The 17023-nt window shown below is 44.3% G+C and overlaps 1 protein-coding gene across 3 annotated transcripts in view; it reads right to left on the reverse strand.

Moving 5' to 3' along the window:
- Positions 1-17023, reverse strand: part of LOC138293694 (transmembrane protein 176B-like) — a 56440-nt gene that overhangs the window by 12394 nt on the left and 27023 nt on the right. For all 3 annotated transcript variants that reach the window (XM_069233006.1, XM_069233008.1, XM_069233007.1), the window contains exons 3-5: positions 12765-12980; positions 10098-10208; positions 4475-4531 (exon numbers count right to left, since the gene is read on the reverse strand). In XM_069233006.1, coding sequence (XP_069089107.1) covers positions 4475-4531; positions 10098-10208; positions 12765-12980 — 384 coding nt within the window. The remainder of the gene's footprint in view (positions 1-4474; positions 4532-10097; positions 10209-12764; positions 12981-17023) is intronic.

The raw sequence follows: 17023 nt of genomic DNA on the forward strand, positions 1-17023 counted from the left end.
GGTGATGTGGAGTGGCGACGGAGCAAGCTCCACTAAACTGCCGACCGCCAGTATGGCTGCTGGCAACTTCCGTGCCAAATAGTGACGGAGAGCAGCCAGCAGCCATAATATGGCGGTTTTCAGGCCTCCAACACTGGCGGTCATGTTGCAGGCGTGACTTCGGCGGTCTACGAAATAGACTGCCGAAGTCATAAGGAGGGCCATAGTGAGCTGAAACAGAGCATGGGAATGAAGGTGAGGATACAATAAACAGCGAAGAAAACAGGAACAGGTGAAAGAGGGAGACATCTCTGCAAGCACAGCATAGACAGAAAAGCGAGCAGATCAGTAGGCTAACTAGAGTCCGTCAAAACCCTGCAAGGAAAGCAATGAGCCGAAAAAACACCCAGAGGCCAGGACGAAGGGTTCTGGTCAGAAGGAAAGACATCAGAGCAGAAGGCAAGACATCAGAGCAGAAGGCAAGACATCAGAGCTAAGAAGGAGAAGGAAAGAACCCTGTATAGAGTCTCAGGCCCAGATTTACTAAGGGCTTGTGTTGTCCTTGTGTGACACAAGTTGTCGCATGGTACTGCAAGTCCTTATCTGGAATTTACTAAGCCATGCAAATCCACTTTATGTGGTTTAGTAAACACAAAGTAATGCAACACAGCGCATTGTGCTACCTTGTTTTTACTTTGCATCTGGGAGGCGTTCAATGGGTGTAGCATGGGAGTTCTCATGCATCCACTCATGGATTATGACGCGATCCCAGATTTACTAAGGTCAGTAAACCTGGGATTGCACCAAAACAGTGCACCTCCCAAACCCAGGTGTAACGAGGAGAAATACCTTTATTTATTCTTTTTTCTGTGTGATGCATTCCTCATCACATATCGAATGAACGTGATTACCTTTAAGGATTGTTTTTGTGCAAGAAGTTACACCTCTTCCAGCAAAAAGCACAATCCAGCTCGTAATGCAGGCACCCTTGAAGCAAGGCACCAGGGTGCCTGGGTTGGCGTTAGGCAGCCCCAAGTGCACCAATGCAAGGAGGGAGTAGATATGGCAGACTCCTGCTTTCCCCTTACATACAACACACTGCAGTTAGTAAATATGCTCCTCAATGAGTCCACACAGATCATGCACATGCGGCTTCTTTTCAGGCTAAAAAACCGAACCAGAGGCAGGCAGGTAATGGAGTGCACTGGGAAAAGAGGCTCCAGTAGTCCATACAGATCATGAACATATGGCCTGGACTCAGGTTAAAAGGTAGAGTCAGAGACAGGTAGGAGGAGGAGGCTACCAGGCAAAGAGACTCAATGAGAGGGAAAGGGTCTCGAGTGAAGTGACCAAGACAGTACAAACACAGGCCGTGCCAAGAGAGGCAATCAGCCTACGATGGGCAAAAAGACATGAACTAGGTCATGAATCATGAAGCCATGGAGAGGCAAGGGAAGCAGGCTCACTCAAAGAGACTCAATGAGAAATCAAGGACAGGAGAGATGGGGACTCATTCACAGAGACTCCATATGAACCCAAGGACAGGCGAGGGAAGCAGGCTCACTCAAAGAGACTCAATATGAACCCAAAGAGAGGCGAGGGAGGCAGGCTCACTCAAAGAGACTCAATATGAACCCAAAGACAGGCGAGGGAGGCAGGCTCACTCAAAGAGACTCAATATGAACCCGAGGGAGGCAGGCTCACTCAAAGAGACTCAATGTGAACCCAAGGACAGGCGAGGGAAGCAGGCTCACTCAAAGAGACTCAATATGAACCCAAGGACAGGCGAGGGAAGCAGGCTCACTCAAAGAGACTCAATATGAACCCAAGGACAGGCGAGGGAAGCAGGCTCACTCAAAGGGATTTACTATGAGCCTAAGGACAAGCAAATTAGGCAGCCTCACTCAGAGATACTCAATAAGAAATAAAGGACAGAGAAGTATGAAAGCTCACTCCTAGAAACTCAATATGAACCCAAAGACAGGCGAGGGAGGCAGGCTCACTCAAAGAGAGTCAATATGTATCTAAGGACAGACAAGGAAGGCAGGCTCCTCAAAGAGACTCACTAAGAAATCAAGGAGAGGCAAGGATGGGAGCTCACTCAAAGAGACTCAATAAGAAATCAAGGAGAGGTGTGGGAGGCAGGCTCACTCAAAGAGACCCAATAGGAACCTAAGGACAAGCCAGGGAGGAAGGCTCACTCAAAGAGACTCAATAAGATCCTATGGACAAGCGAGGGAGGCAGGCTCACTCAAAGAGACTCAATATGAACCTAAAGGCAAGCGAGGGAGGAAGGCTCACTCAAAGAGACTCAATATGAACCTAAGTGCAAGCGAGGGAGGCAGGCTCACTCAAAGAGACTCAATATGAACCTAAAGGCAAGCGAGGGAGGCAGGCTCACTCAAAGAGACTCAATATGAACTAAAGGCAAGCGAGGGAGGCAGGCTTACTCAAAGAGACTCAATATGAACCTAAAGGCAAGCGAGGGAGACAGGCTTACTCAAAGAGACTCAATATGAACCTAAAGGCAAGCGAGGGAGGCAGGCTTACTCAAAGAGACTCAATATGAACCCAAAGGCAAGCGAGGGAGGCAGGCTTACTCAAAGAGACTCAATATGAACCCAAAGGCAAGCGAGGGAAGCAGGCTTACTCAAAGAGACTCAATATGAACCTAAAGGCAAGCGAGGGAGGCAGGCTTACTCAAAGAGACTCAATATGAACCTAAGGGCAAGGGAGGGAGGCAGGCTTACTCAAAGAGACTCAATATGAACCTAAGGGCAAGCGAGGGAGGCAGGCTCACTCATAGCTACTCAGTATGAACCCAGGGATAGGCGAGGGAGGCAGGCTCACTCAAAGAAACTCAATATGAACCTAAGGGCAAGCGAGAGGGGCAGGCTCACTCAAAGAAACTCAATATAAACCTAAGGGCAAGCGAGGGAGGCAGGCTTACTCAAAGAGACTCAATATGAACCTAAGGATAAGCGAGGGAGGCAGGCTCACTCATGGATACTCAGTATGAACCCAGGGATAGGCGAGGGAGGCAGGCTCACTCATAGATACTCAATATGAACCTAAACACATGCGAGGGAGGCAGGCTCACACAAAGAGACTCAATGCAAACCCAAGGACGGGCGAGGGAGGCAGGCTCACTCGAAGAAACTCAATAAGATCCTATGGACAAGCGAGGGAGGCAGGCTCACTCATAGATACTCAGTATGAACCCAGGAACAAGCGAGGGAGGCAGGCTCACTCATAGATGCTCAGTATGAACCCAGGGATAGGCGAGGGAGGCAGGCTCACTCGAAGAAACTCAATAAGATCCTATGGACAAGCGAGGGAGGCAGGCTCACTCATAGATACTCAGTATGAACCCAGGGACAGGCGAGGGAGGCAGGCTCACTCATAGATGCTCAGCATGAACCCAGGGATAGGCGAGGGAGGCAGGCTCACTCATAGATACTCAATATGAACCTAAACACATGCGAGGGAGGCAGGCTCACTCAAAGAGACTCAATATGAACCTAAGGGCAAGCGAGGGAGGCAGGCTCACTCATAGATGCTCAGTATGAACCCAGGGATAGGCGAGGGAGGCAGGCTCACTCAAAGAAACTCAATATGAACCTAAGGATAAGCGAGGGAGGCAGGCTCACTCAAAGAGACTCAATGCAAACCCAAGGACAGGCGAAGGAGGCAGGCTCAGTCGAAGAAACTCAATAAGATCCTGAGGACAAGCGAGGGAGGCAGGCTCACTCAAAGATACTCAATATGAACCCAAGGACAGGTGAGGGAGGAAGGCTCACTCGAAGAAACTCAATAAGAACCTAAGGACAAGAGAGGGAAGCAGGTGCACTCAAAGATACTGAGTATGAACCGAAGGGCAGGCAGGAGAAGCAGGCTCACTCAAAGAGACTCATTAAGAAATCAAGGACAGGCACATTCACACAGGCTCAATATAAACCCAATGGCAGACGAGGGAGGCGGGCTCCTCAAAGAGACTGAATAAGAAATCAAGGACATGCGAGGGAGGCAGGCTCACTCAAAGAGACTCAATATGAACCTAAGGGCAAGCGAGGGAGGAAGGCTCACTCAAAGAGACTCAATATGAACCTAAGGATAAGCGAGAGAGGCAGGCTCACTCATAGATACTCAGTATGAACCCAGGGATAGGCGAGGGAGGCAGGCTCACTCAAAGAGACTCAATATGAACCTAAGGGCAAGCGAGGGAGGAAGGCTCACTCAAAGAGACTCAATATGAACTTAAGGGCAAGCGAGGGAGGAAGGCTCACTCAAAGAGACTCAATAATCTAAGGACAAGCGAGGGAGGCAGATGAACTCAAAGATACTGAGTATGAACCGAAGGGCAGGTAGGAGAAGCAGGCTCACTCAAAGAGACTCATTAAGAAATCAAAGACAGGCACATTTACACGGACTCAATATAAACCCAACGACAGACGAGGGAGCCAGACACAACTCAAACGCAGGACCCAGTGCTTACCCAGGGCTTGCTAGCACGCTTCTCGCCAATGATCGAGGCACATCCAGATAGGATAAACTGTGAAGAAAAGACAAAAATTAGACATATGAAAACTTGGAACAAATAATTCTTTCCTTTGAGAGAAGGAGTTACTGTCAACATCAGCTTAAAAGATAAATGTCAGTCTCAACCAACGCTAGGGACAGGGCTGCAGTACAAATGCAAGGTCGACAGTGCCAAACATGAACCTTGATGGCTTCAAACCCCAACTCTCAATGAATGCCAATATCCCTGCATCCCTCAGGATCGCCTCAATGCTGCCTGAATTTAATAAAGATTTGAATACTCAGCAGTTTAAACAACAGTACATCACAATGCATTAACCATCCACAACCACAGCTGCCTCTCCTATCACTCGCCGACTTCAGGCTTGTCTCTTTCCCTGTACAAGGCTCTGCTAACTTTTGGCTAGGTTCGCACTATGGATTTACGTCCTACAGACACACATACATTCGTCCAACCAATTACAAAATCCATCCTCTTTATTCATCACTCATTACAAAACAAAAAATGACAAAAGTGCTGTCATGGTTTCATGACACAGCAAATATTGCCATCAACTCCCTGGCGATTAAGGAACCAAACACTCTTCAGCCTCTCTGCCCTGGTGAAGATGTTTATACCTTCACAATGAATTACTGTGTTTGCACAAAGGGTCTTCTGGGTGACTTTGCTCTGCTTGAATGTAAAAAGAACAGACAAAAACCCTCTGTTCCTCTGTACTCCAAAAACATATTTGAAGACAAAACAAAATTACTAAGAGGTTTGTAGAATAAATTAAGACAACCGCCCTCATTCTCTTATTTGACTAATTTCACAGTAGTGAGCAAAGCCCTTCCACATTAAACCTATATAAGACACATTCAATAACAGTTCAAAATGTGGCTCTGATGTTGAAGGACTATTTGATGACCTCATCTGCCTTTATCGCCCGTAACCCCAAATCTAAATGTGAAGATTTTGTAAAGGTGTTTGAGGAGAACTGAAATCCACTGAAATGCTGACTCACGTATACAAAGCCCTGCCCAAAGAAGGACCAGCATACATCAACAAACGCATGACCTTCCACCAACTGTCCAGACACCTATGATTTACCTCCCTCTTCCTCGCGGACACCCCCTTCATCCGCAGAGGCAACAGCGGAGGACGCACATTCACACACCTGGAGGCCAAAACTTGGAACAACCTTTCTCTGCACCTCAGGAACGTAGCATCGCTCCAGGAATTCAAAAAAGGACTCAAGACCTGGCTGATCAAATGAACAGAGCACCACAAAGCAGCTAGCAACCCCAGCGCCTTGAGACCCTCACAAGTGATTTGCAGAACTTTATAAATCCTTGACTGATTGATTGACTGAGCACTCATTGCCTCTAATATCTGAACCTTCAGTTAATTCCAACATGTACTGAAGATTTGGTCATATATTTGGTGATATCTGAACATGACTTACTCAATATTATTTTCGAGATAAGGGTTTTAAACCACTTCACTTGTGCAGTTTCTGGTAATAGTTTCAGGTATTTGACAATGAAGATTTTTCCATATTGGATTGCTTCAGTTTAAAGAAAAATGTATTGTCTTACAAGCAAGTTAAAGATAGTGCTTTTTTAAACATTTCTCATTACGTATTCTCTTATTTCAATCTTTGTTCATGAATTTGTAATGCTGAGTGTTACCAGCTTTTGGTGGAGAATGTGGGTACAAATGTATGGTATGCGTGTGTTGATTCCTGTTTGGGCTTCCTGATCACACCTCCCTCACCATTTCCCTAGTAGTTTAGCATGTATCTTTCACTGTTCAATGAACAGATTGTCTTTAGTCTTTGTGCTTCTAAAATCAGCAACTCTCTTGGTGCCTACAAAATCAGTGACTATCATGCCCCAAGCGTGTGCAAACGTAGGCTTTCTTATCCCTCGTTTTGTTTTCATATATGGAAGGTATGTACCTTGAATGTCTTAGAAAAGGCAAAGGGACTGATACAGAACTCAGCAGATGGCTTACTCCATCAAAACGGTGCCAGATATCACGTCCGCCAACATCTAAATCCCATTATCTCCTATGGCATTTAGATGTTGGCGGTCGGGATACCTGTCAGCCTTGTGTTGGAGTAACCATCTGCCGAGTTCTAAATCAGGCCCTAGGTTTCACCCTTTCTGAAGAAACCATTTGCAGATACTAGGGATTTGTTTGAATAACTTTCTCCTGGCATGTGGACTAGTATGTGGACTTTCCTTTCTAGGTAAGGTGACTAAATGATGGGTCTCTTCCCAAATCTTACAACATATCATGAATAATAGTCTTCCGCAGGCTGTTCGATGACCATCTTGGAAAACATCATAGAAATGTTCATAGCTTTCAAACTTGTCAAAACCATCACAACTGGAAACAATAGGCAATACTGAGCCCAGTCCTGAAAGCTTGCAGGCAGGTGTTCCACAAGGTTCCAGGTTGTCTCTTACCTTAGCAAATCTTTCTATAGAATGAACTGGGACCATGAGAAGAAATTCTGGGATCCTGTATCATCTGCATGCTGAGGATACACATATTTATCTCACGTTCAAGTCTCCTAAAGATATCATAGCCCTATCTACAGCCATGAAGAACCAACCAAAATGGATGAGTTTCTTTCACCTAAACTAAAGGCATGATTTACAAAAAAATAACTAGTCTTGAACTATTTAGCAGCCGCTAAATAAAGTATACAAAGGCTCACTGTCGGTGTATTTCTTAAACTAGCACATCGCACCGAATACTTAGCAATTTAGTTCTTCGTTAGAAAATATTGAATCAGTAAATGTGATTACCAAATAGTGAGTCGCTCTTTCGATGTACAAAGCACTTCGTAAATAGGAAATTTGTTACAGGAAAGCATTGGTAACAGGTGTAAAAAGCAGCCAAATATTTTACAATGTTCTCTGTGATTTAGTGATGAGGATGTGGATTATATGACCTCAATGGAGGAGGAGGAGGGGAGGATGGATTTTCAGCCAGAGTGTGACTCTGACCAAAAACAGATGAGGAGGTTTATGCTAGTTCTAGGTGTGGGACCTGTACTAAGCAGGTCTACACAACACAGGGGTGCTACAATGTAGCACATTCAGTTATTGAGTAACTTACACCATTTCACTTCTGTAGCTAGCAACCCACGGTTGCAGTTGCCGGAGAGATATCCCAGACTGCCTTATGCAGGGTGTTTGAAATTTTCTTGATGCAATGGTGATGGGAATAAACTCACACATTGTATTTCCAATTACCCCTGCTGAGTTGGAAGCTACATAAATCCAAATGTATGCAATAGTACATTTCCCCCAAGTGATTGGATGCTCTACTTTGTTCACCCACACTCATATTAGCCACTCCTTCACATAGGCCCTCTGCAGCACATTGGGTTACTGGTTGAGGGGGTGAAACCCTACTCAAGCAGCAACCACAGCTCTTGTCAGGGCAGAACACAAGCAAAACCCAAATCAACCTGTGTAGTTTGGCACAAAGCAGTCAGACCTAACTTAGAGGCAATATGTAAATTATTTATTCAGCACTTCAAACAGTAATAAGGTGGAAATAGAACGTAAGAAACATCCCACACCAATTTAGAAAAATAGAGTATATTTTAAGAAATTATTTGAGACCAAAATGACAAAACTCCAATTAGTAGAACTAGAAATATGCAATTTTAAAGACTTAGGAAAAAAAGTACTTTGTAGCATCAACTGTGGGTATCTGGTTGCGCTGGACCTAGACAAAGTCACAACCTCAGACCGACCGTGATGGAGCGCAGGATGAATACAGGTACCAAGTCGGTCCCGCTGAACAAAGTACCTCAAATCCTGGTTGGGGAGCATTGCAGCAGCAAGGAGAAAGCAGTGAAAATAAGGGAAAAGCAAGGAGAAGGCACACAAAACAATGGAGGAAAAAGCATAGAGAAAGCAGTGAAGACTATGGAAAGGCAAGGAGAAGGCACACAAACCAATGGAGGAAAAGCAAGGAGAAAGCAGCAAGAAGGAGGGAAAAGCAAAAAGAAGGCATACAAAAGACAGGGAAAAAAGAAAGGAGAATGCATTGCAAACAAGGAAAAAGTAAGGAAAAGACAAACAAAAAACAGTCGAAAAAGCAAGGAGAAAGCAGTGAAAAAGAGGGAGAAGGGAGGAGAAGGCACTCAAAAAATGGGGGAAAAGCAAGGAGAAGGCAGTGAAAACGAGGGAAAAGCAAGGAGAAGGCAGTGAAAATGAGGTAAAAGCAAGGACAAGGCACACACAAAAAATGGCGAAAAGCAAGGCGAAAGCAGTGAAAACCAGGGAAAAGCAAGGCGCAGACAGACAAAGAACGTGGGAAAAAGCAAGGAGAGAGCAATGAAAATGAGGAAAAAGCAGTGAGAACAAGGGAAGAGCAAGGAGAAGGCACTCAACAAAAAGGGGAGAAAGCCAAGGTGAAATCAGTGAGAACAAGGAAAAAGTAAGAAGGCACTCCAAAATCAGGGAAAAAGTCAGGAGAAGACAGAAACAAGAGTGATGCAGTGGCACGGGGAGCTGGGCCTGAGACCTGCTCCTCTGATACATTTCCACAGGTCTGACCTACCAAAATCTCTGAAGGAAAACAACTGGTCTGTGATAATTACCTCACAAGTGGGATTTCTAATGACTACTCAAACGCCTGTTTCCACACAGTGAGAATGTAAACCGCATTTGCAATTGTGGCACAAGTTTCCACACCTCCATGGAATTAACTTGAAATGAGATAAGGTAACAACCTATTCCACAAATTGGTTGAATGTTCTATCGGATTGGTAATTGACGATGTTATGGAGGACTATAAATCTTAACAAGCTATCTTCCAACTTTGATATCAGGTGCCATACACCAAAATGTAATTCAATTTGAAACATTTTGTTAGATGGCAAATGTGCCCAAAGTTTAATGGAGAAGAAGGTATTGGACACCCGTCCCTAAGGGCCAGAGACCAGGGAACCACTGAAGATATTAACACAAGATAAATTTATGTTCAAAGAATCCAAAAAGGGATCATTTATGTAGTCTCTTCAGCTACAGCCCTTGGGCAGCCCTCACTGTGTCTTACACTGAAATTCTGATTAGAACTCTAGAGATCAATGTGGTGGTACAATAGCTATAAAGAGAGTTTCACATCAGGGATAGAAACCATATTTTGCCAAAATCTGTACACCTTTGCACCGCCCACCCCAAATCTATTTTGCCTGATGATATTACGTAAACCACAGTGGATTGTAATGATCGACTCAGGGTATTCAGTGGCCCCATAAATTTGGAAGTCCTACCACTAGAGTACTAAACACAGCAAATCACTGACAGTGCCCATCAAAGGATTTAGCACCAGCCTTTTCACCCTCTGCCTTCCCTTTAATTCACTTAAAACACACTTACCTGTGTGGTAAAGTCCTGCTCTGTAGATTGCCATAAAATGCCATGTGTGGTACTTACCTGCATTGCAAAAGTACAGAGTGGAAAAGCCTGCGTTGTAAAGCCTGTGTACCGCTACCAATGTCACCTTGCAGCTTACACACCCAAAAATCCTTTTGCCTTCCTCTTCTTTCCTACCATGATTAACTCACCAGAATCCCTGTCCAGAATCCAGATCCAGTCCGGAGCATGAAGCCTTCTTCATAGAAGCCAGCAATAACACCGAAGGAGAGGCAGACCAACCCAATTATGATCTGTAGGGCCTGCGGAGACAAACATTAGTGAGACGACTCATAGCATCCCTGACCCTTCTACAACCTCTGGATCCAATGAACTCTTGAGACAGCTGCTCCAGCACTTTTTGAATGATCCTGCATAATTAATTTTCTCAGAATGCATGTCTACATTTGTGGCATCCCACCACCATCCTTTTCTCTTCTCAACTGCATAATATTGCCCCTAGTTTGCAAAAGACAAATTAATCTTTCGTACCAGCTATTTTATGACAATTCTCAATGGAGGCCACTCTAACTGAAAAGCTCTATTCCAAGGCACACGTTCACCCAGAAGTGTATCTTGGTGCTGAAAACAGATGTTTATTGTTACTCAATTAAATGATACTCATTTTATCACAATTAGAAGGGTGAAAGGCTAAGGGGACCCTCTGGGGTTTGAACCTATGATCATGAGGTCAAACACCTGGTCCTGCAGTGGACCACCAGACCTGCCTGACTTCATCAGACATTCAGCAAACCAAGATCTCCCCTGATCTCATTCAGAACTGGATGTCTAGTGCCAACCTAAAAGTAAATCTGACAAAATTAAAAATCTTCCTATTTGCCAGAGGCACCAACCAACTCCAAAATCAAACCTCTCTTTTCTATATGATTTTGGCCAATGGTGCTCTTAATTAAAATCCAACACAAAATTACTTGGGTACAACTTTGACACCAACCTCTCCTTCAAAGAATACATTGGCGACAAAAACAAAGACAGACAAGTACAATCTATCCCTTCTGAAGAATGACAGCCGTATCTCAGTGAGACTGATTTCTTTACAAGAGATAAAATCTCAGCCATCTCACACTGGGAGACATCCTGTTGCTCAGTCTTCCAGATACCAGACTATCTTCTTTGTGGCATTGCTTATCGGAGGCCTGAAGATGTGCAACCTCATCACCCCTTCCATGAAAAAACTACTCTAACTTTATGGCCAAGTACATTTAATCATCAGAACTACCTGCACCGCGTATGTGGCCTCCAGGAATGACACCACTGCTGACCTGGCCGAGACAATAACCACCTCAGGCAAACAGTACCATCTTAGGATAGAACATTGCCAAACCGGAAATAAAGAACTGCAAAAATGGGAAAACCAGAGGAGAGACCTGTTCCAGCTATGTTCCTACATCCATAGGAACTGCCCGAACCCTCCTGCAACTAAGAAAGATCTTGGGGACTGATGTCTTCAGAAGTGTCAAGAACTCTCAAACCTGCCATGTTATAACAGTGAAAAAGTAAAAGAAAAGCAATAAGAGTGAGGGCAAAGAAGTATCCACAGTGGGAACAGCGAAGTCCTTGTTGGAAGAAGGTTTGCCGAGTCGTGCTGCACAAATTGCAAAGAAAATGCAGAAGTAAGGAATCCAAGATGGCCGACGAGAAGTCCAAAGGTTAAGTTGTAGTTCTAGTGTTGGACTCAGTTTTGTTGCTATGATACGCGTGCGCCACTTGAGAGCTTCGCACTTCAACTGTGACCTGACAGGAATCCAGATGCACAGAGAGAAAGCGTATTGTGAGGTAAACATATTTTTTGAGGAAAACTTGACTTCACATGTATTTCAGAGACAAACGAGTTAACCGCAGATAATAATATTTCATGGTGTAAAAGCACTTACAGCGACAGAAGGTTTGTTTGAGTACATTAAAGAGTTTCCGGCTAGTATGGGCCATTAAGAACATTCAGAGAATATTAAGATATACTAACAACAAATTTGATAATCTAGTCATCAATATTCAAACAACAGGAGTTCAAGAAAATTACAGAAGGAAGTTTAATACAACGTTTCTTCAAAGAGGCATATAATTTATTCTTGACAAAAAAAGTAATTATAATACAGTCAAGAGGAAATTCTTCCTACGCTTCAATCAACCATGATTGACTCTTAATATATAGCAACCATTCAAAATAATTGGAACGAGTAGAAAAACGATCTCAAAATTTAAATATCATCACAAAGGTTGAGAAGCAGACTAATCTTCTTGTTAAACTGAGAACAATTTCTAAGAAACTCATTACCTATTATTCAATATCAAACATTTACACAGAAAGAGAGAGGCAATTCCTCAGGGAACTCAGGGTAAGTGAGTGTGATATTTTTGTCAGTGAAATTAATTGTTAGTCAATGAAAAAGAATAAAATAATTCAATAGTGTGCCCCTAATAATTGTAATTGTGATTTTTCAGGTGCTGTTACCCAGTCAAAGAAGAAGTGAGGCGGCAAACCGAGTATTTGACGAAACACCTTCTCTGAAGCAGTCTATCTAAATCCCATTCCCTTTAGCCCTTCCATGGTCCTCAATACGGAGAATCTATTTCATTGCGAGTTGTCTGGGTTGGGACTGAGGATTTATCTTCTGCTCCTGAGGGAATCAAGTTAAGGTACTCTGCCATAAGCCACCCCATGGCAAAACAGTAGGATTCATCACCCAGATAACTGTCCACCATTGTAAACAATCCTGAATTTTTCTTTCGTCCCCTACCTCTGTTGCACTCTAGATCGGTCTTCACAAAAAAACAAAGACATATAATTACTCACGTACCCCCAGCACCTTCTGCTCCCCTCTGAAGATGGAGCTTGAAACCTTGTCACCATCCTTGGCATCTGGCTGCCTCCTCATTGCTACCTTGACAGACTCTAGCAGGGAGGCCAGTCCCGAGGGCTGGTTGATGTTGACATTAATGACCGTTGGCTTCGAGGCATCACTGGAGACTTCAATGTCATTGGTTTTCATGACACTGGAAGACATGGTGTCTGCCTAGAAGAGGAGCAGTAAGTCAGCAAAGCCCCAGAAACAGTGCCTGTGAACAAACTAATCAATGTAAAATATAGACTTCAAACTTGGGACACTTCTGTTTCTCTTCATGTCAAACAAAGCCAGGCCCAGGTCCCCTAGGGAGAGAATGAGATATCCAGGTGGATCTTTGGACCGATCAATAATTACCAGCCTTTTGAGCCCTCTCAAATATCTGTGAGGCTGCTGGCGTTCTGGGTCAGGCTGTCACTGGGCTTTTTTTTCCAGCATTTACAGTGGGTAGTACAGTCCATAGGGTGGCTACTGGCTGTCACTGGGCTAAGGATGGATCATGGGAGGACTCCTGCAGCCATTTTCAGAGGAAGCAGAGTTAGGCAATTACTATTTAAAGATTTTAGGATAGAGTTAGCAGGTGGAGAAGGCAAGGGGAGATTGACTTGTGCACTGGGTGCAAAGGCCCCCTGAGGAGGCTTAAGAGCAGGGGGAGCTGGAAGGCTCTGGGCAACAGGTATGTTCAGAAGGACTACACGGACGAAAGATCAAAAGGTGTAGCATATGGAGTTCCAGAATTTCCAGAAATTGGGAAATGGTGGTTGGTACGTATTGGGAAGGGGTGAGGAACAGTATACATATGAAGATGGTGATAGGCTAAGAAGGGCTTGGAGGACTAACACAGAGTAGGGGACGTTTGATCTCAGAGGGGGGATGAGGCTGGTAGGCCCACGTGGTGGCTTGTTTAGAGGAGGAGGTGCAGAGGTGTGATTTTGTAGGTTAGGTGTACTCTAAAAGGTTTGTCATTAAAGCAGTCTTTCCTCACAATAATTGGCATTTGTCATTGAATAAGTCATCTCACCCAATGTGCTATTGCTCCACAAAATTCACAATTTAATAGTGTTAATGCACATGAAAAGCCTGTAACGAAATGGATTATTATTTGGGGTGGTTGACTGCCCACTTAAAGGAATAAGCTGAGCCCTTGTCAGTTTGAACCATGAAAGTCACCAAATTAACCTGAGCTCCACCCCCTGATAGCTATGCAACAGAGCACACAGGCTTAACTTAGGACAATGAATAAAGTATTTATGCAGTACCAAAACAGTAATAAAGTTGTAATGTTGCAGTACCAAAACAATGATAAAGTGGACATGCACCACAATAAAAATCACAAACCAAATTAGAGTAAAATTGAATAAACAAAATGACAAAAATCCAAAAAGAGGAACTGCAGATATTATTTTTTTAAGTTTTAAGTGGAAATAGCACCAAGAAGTACAAAGTGGCAATGACAGTCAATGGTTGCAGTAAATCGGGACGTAGATGCAACTTGATGCAGAGTTAGTCGGATACATCAACCAGGTTCATCCTGCCCAAAGATTTTACTTTCTAACTTTAGTTCTTTCAATCCTACTCCACCACAGGAGTACACTCCCAAGGACCGTAGGTGAGGCACAAGGTGTCAGACAGAGGCCAACAGCAGAGTCCAGTCCGAGTCTACTTGCCATTGATCTGCTGGACAGTTGCAGGAAAGGCCTCTTTCCTGTAGTTTGAGCCAGAGGTTGGCCTTGTGACCCCTGGAGTCCACGTCTTTGCTCTGGGTACAAAAGAGAGCATGTTCAGTCCTTCATGGCTCTTCTCAGATGATTGTAGATAGTAGGCTTAGTCCTGTTCTAATCTTCCTCAGGTTCAAGAGTGTTTTGAAGTGAGTTCTTGGAGATGTCACATTTATGACTGTCATTAGCCAGTGGGCAGGAATGACTCCTGGGCACACCCTAACGAATGGTGTAAAAGTTGCCCACTTTGGGCATTTTCAAGATGGTGATGGTCTTCAGCCACATTATACTGCAGCTCTGGGTGAGTGGGGAGTACACTATGGAAATTCTACTGTCCTCTCACATCTAACACCAACATCTAGATTGAGGCAGCCACTGTATCCCCAATAAGCCAAGACAAGTCTGTTAGGACAAAGCAGTAGCAACCAGAAAGTGGATATTCCATAACAACTGTCTTGCTATCCTGTTCCATGCCTTTCAAGTGCTCCCCAATGTGTTTTATGAAACCCAGCACACCTGTCAAGCAGGATTTGACACTCAAGCAGGATCTGACAGTGTAATATCAAAAAGGATGCTCACAGCCCCGACCCAGCATATTCAGTGAGATTTGGAGGTGTCATCTCATTCAAATGCTAATCAGTGGCAGGGAGAACTATGAGAGCAAATGCAAATTAGCCTCTAGGAACATAAGGCAGGGAAAAAGTAACATCATAAAAGTCACTTTCTTTATTATTTATTAAAATTAACATTCACCACTGAATCTTCTTTTAATAACTATTTAAAATTGTTGATTAATTATTTTTCCAGCTAGTCCCAGTCCTGAGATACACTGTTAGGGGTTTTCATCTGTACTCTGGTTTTCTATATAGGACAGTTAGGCCTGCCACAGTGAAAAATTGCTTTTGGATGCCATGTGCTGTAAGGACAAACTAATATTAAATTCCTACATGTCCTAATTTTGAATACCATGCACCCTGCCTTGTGGGCAACAAAAACTACATAGGGGTGAATTATTAATATTTAAAAGGGATGTTCAGACCTCTCAAAAGGGTTTATTTTGACAGGTCAAGTTGCGGTTTTTACTCTGCTGTAGTGAGGCTACACTGCTAGACTTAAAGCCACCTTTGCAATGGCTTTGTACGGGAGGGCACTATAGGTGCTGCAGTTCATTAGTAACATTTAGCTTCCAGGCCCTGGGTACATCTTGTACCATGCACTAGGCACTTGTAGGTGAGTTAAATATACTAATTAGGAATATGACAATTCGACCACGTTCAGACCTGCCAACTTACACAGTCCCACTGTGTGGCACACAATATTGGCTCCCATCACATGGTCACCTGGTGAGGAGCCAATATCACACTATGGCAGAGAAAATTAGCAGAAAGCCACTGTAAACAGTGGGTTTCAGCTTGTTTTCAGAGACGTTTAACTATCGATATCCATTAATGGGTGTGAAAACACCCCAGGATATCGGCAGCAGCCTCAGCAAGCTTTTGTTTTGTTTGTTTTTTAGAGGAGGGGGTTTGGGGCTGAGGTTGGGGCAAAAGTGCCTCTTAGATCAATCAATCAATCAGTACTTGTAAAGCGCAACTACTCACCCATTAGAGTCTCAAGGCGCTGGTGGAGGGGAGGGGGAGTGTAGCGTTCACCAGTGAGGTTGTTCTTAAAAAAGCCATGTCTTCAGTTCCTTTTTGAAGCTGAGGAGGGAGGTGGTTTGTCTGATGTGGAGAGGAAGGGCGTTCCAGGCGGTGGCTGGGGGGTAGGAAAAGGAGCATCCTCCTGTTCTGGTTTTCCTGATGCGGGGTAGTTCTGAGAGAGAGAGCTGGGCTGAGCGTAGGGTCCTGTGGGGTACGTGGAGGTTGAGTCACTGGTTCAGGTAGGCTGGTCCGGTGATGTGGAGGGCTTTGTGTGTATGGGTGAGGATCTTGAAGGGGATTGTTTTCTCTATGGGAAGCCAGTGCAGTGTACGTATGGGTTGCGAGATGTGGCAGTGTTGAGGTATGTCGAGGACCAGCCTGGCGGCGGCGTTCTGGATGTTTTGTAGTTTTTAGGATGAGTTTCTTGTTGATTCCGGCGTAGAGTGCAGTGCCATAGTCCAATCTGCTGGTGATGAGGGTGTGTGACGGTCTTTCTATGTTTGAGGGGGATCCATTTGAAGGATTAGCGTAGGAGGCGGAGGGTGCGGAAGCAGGTGAAGGTGATGCTTCTCGGGATGAGGCCATGCTCCCTCCAAAGCCCGCCTCCTCCTCACACTGTACGATTTTTCTTGAAGTTGGCAGGTCTGCATATTGAAAGGGGGAGAACAGCCACTTTACCACTGGTTATCACGGTTAAAGTATTCTAAAGCCAACAAAAATACACAGCAAAAGGTGGGGGTACCACGCAGAAAAGGCAGATTTCTCACACACGCAGTCTGCAGATTCTGTGTGATGCAGTGTTTCTAAACAGGAGATGCCACATTAAACTATGCATTGTAAATTTGTGCCTGGTTAC

The sequence above is a fragment of the Pleurodeles waltl genome, chromosome 4_2 (genome assembly GCF_031143425.1).
Source record: "Pleurodeles waltl isolate 20211129_DDA chromosome 4_2, aPleWal1.hap1.20221129, whole genome shotgun sequence".
NCBI classification, from domain to species: Eukaryota; Metazoa; Chordata; class Amphibia; order Caudata; family Salamandridae; genus Pleurodeles; species Pleurodeles waltl.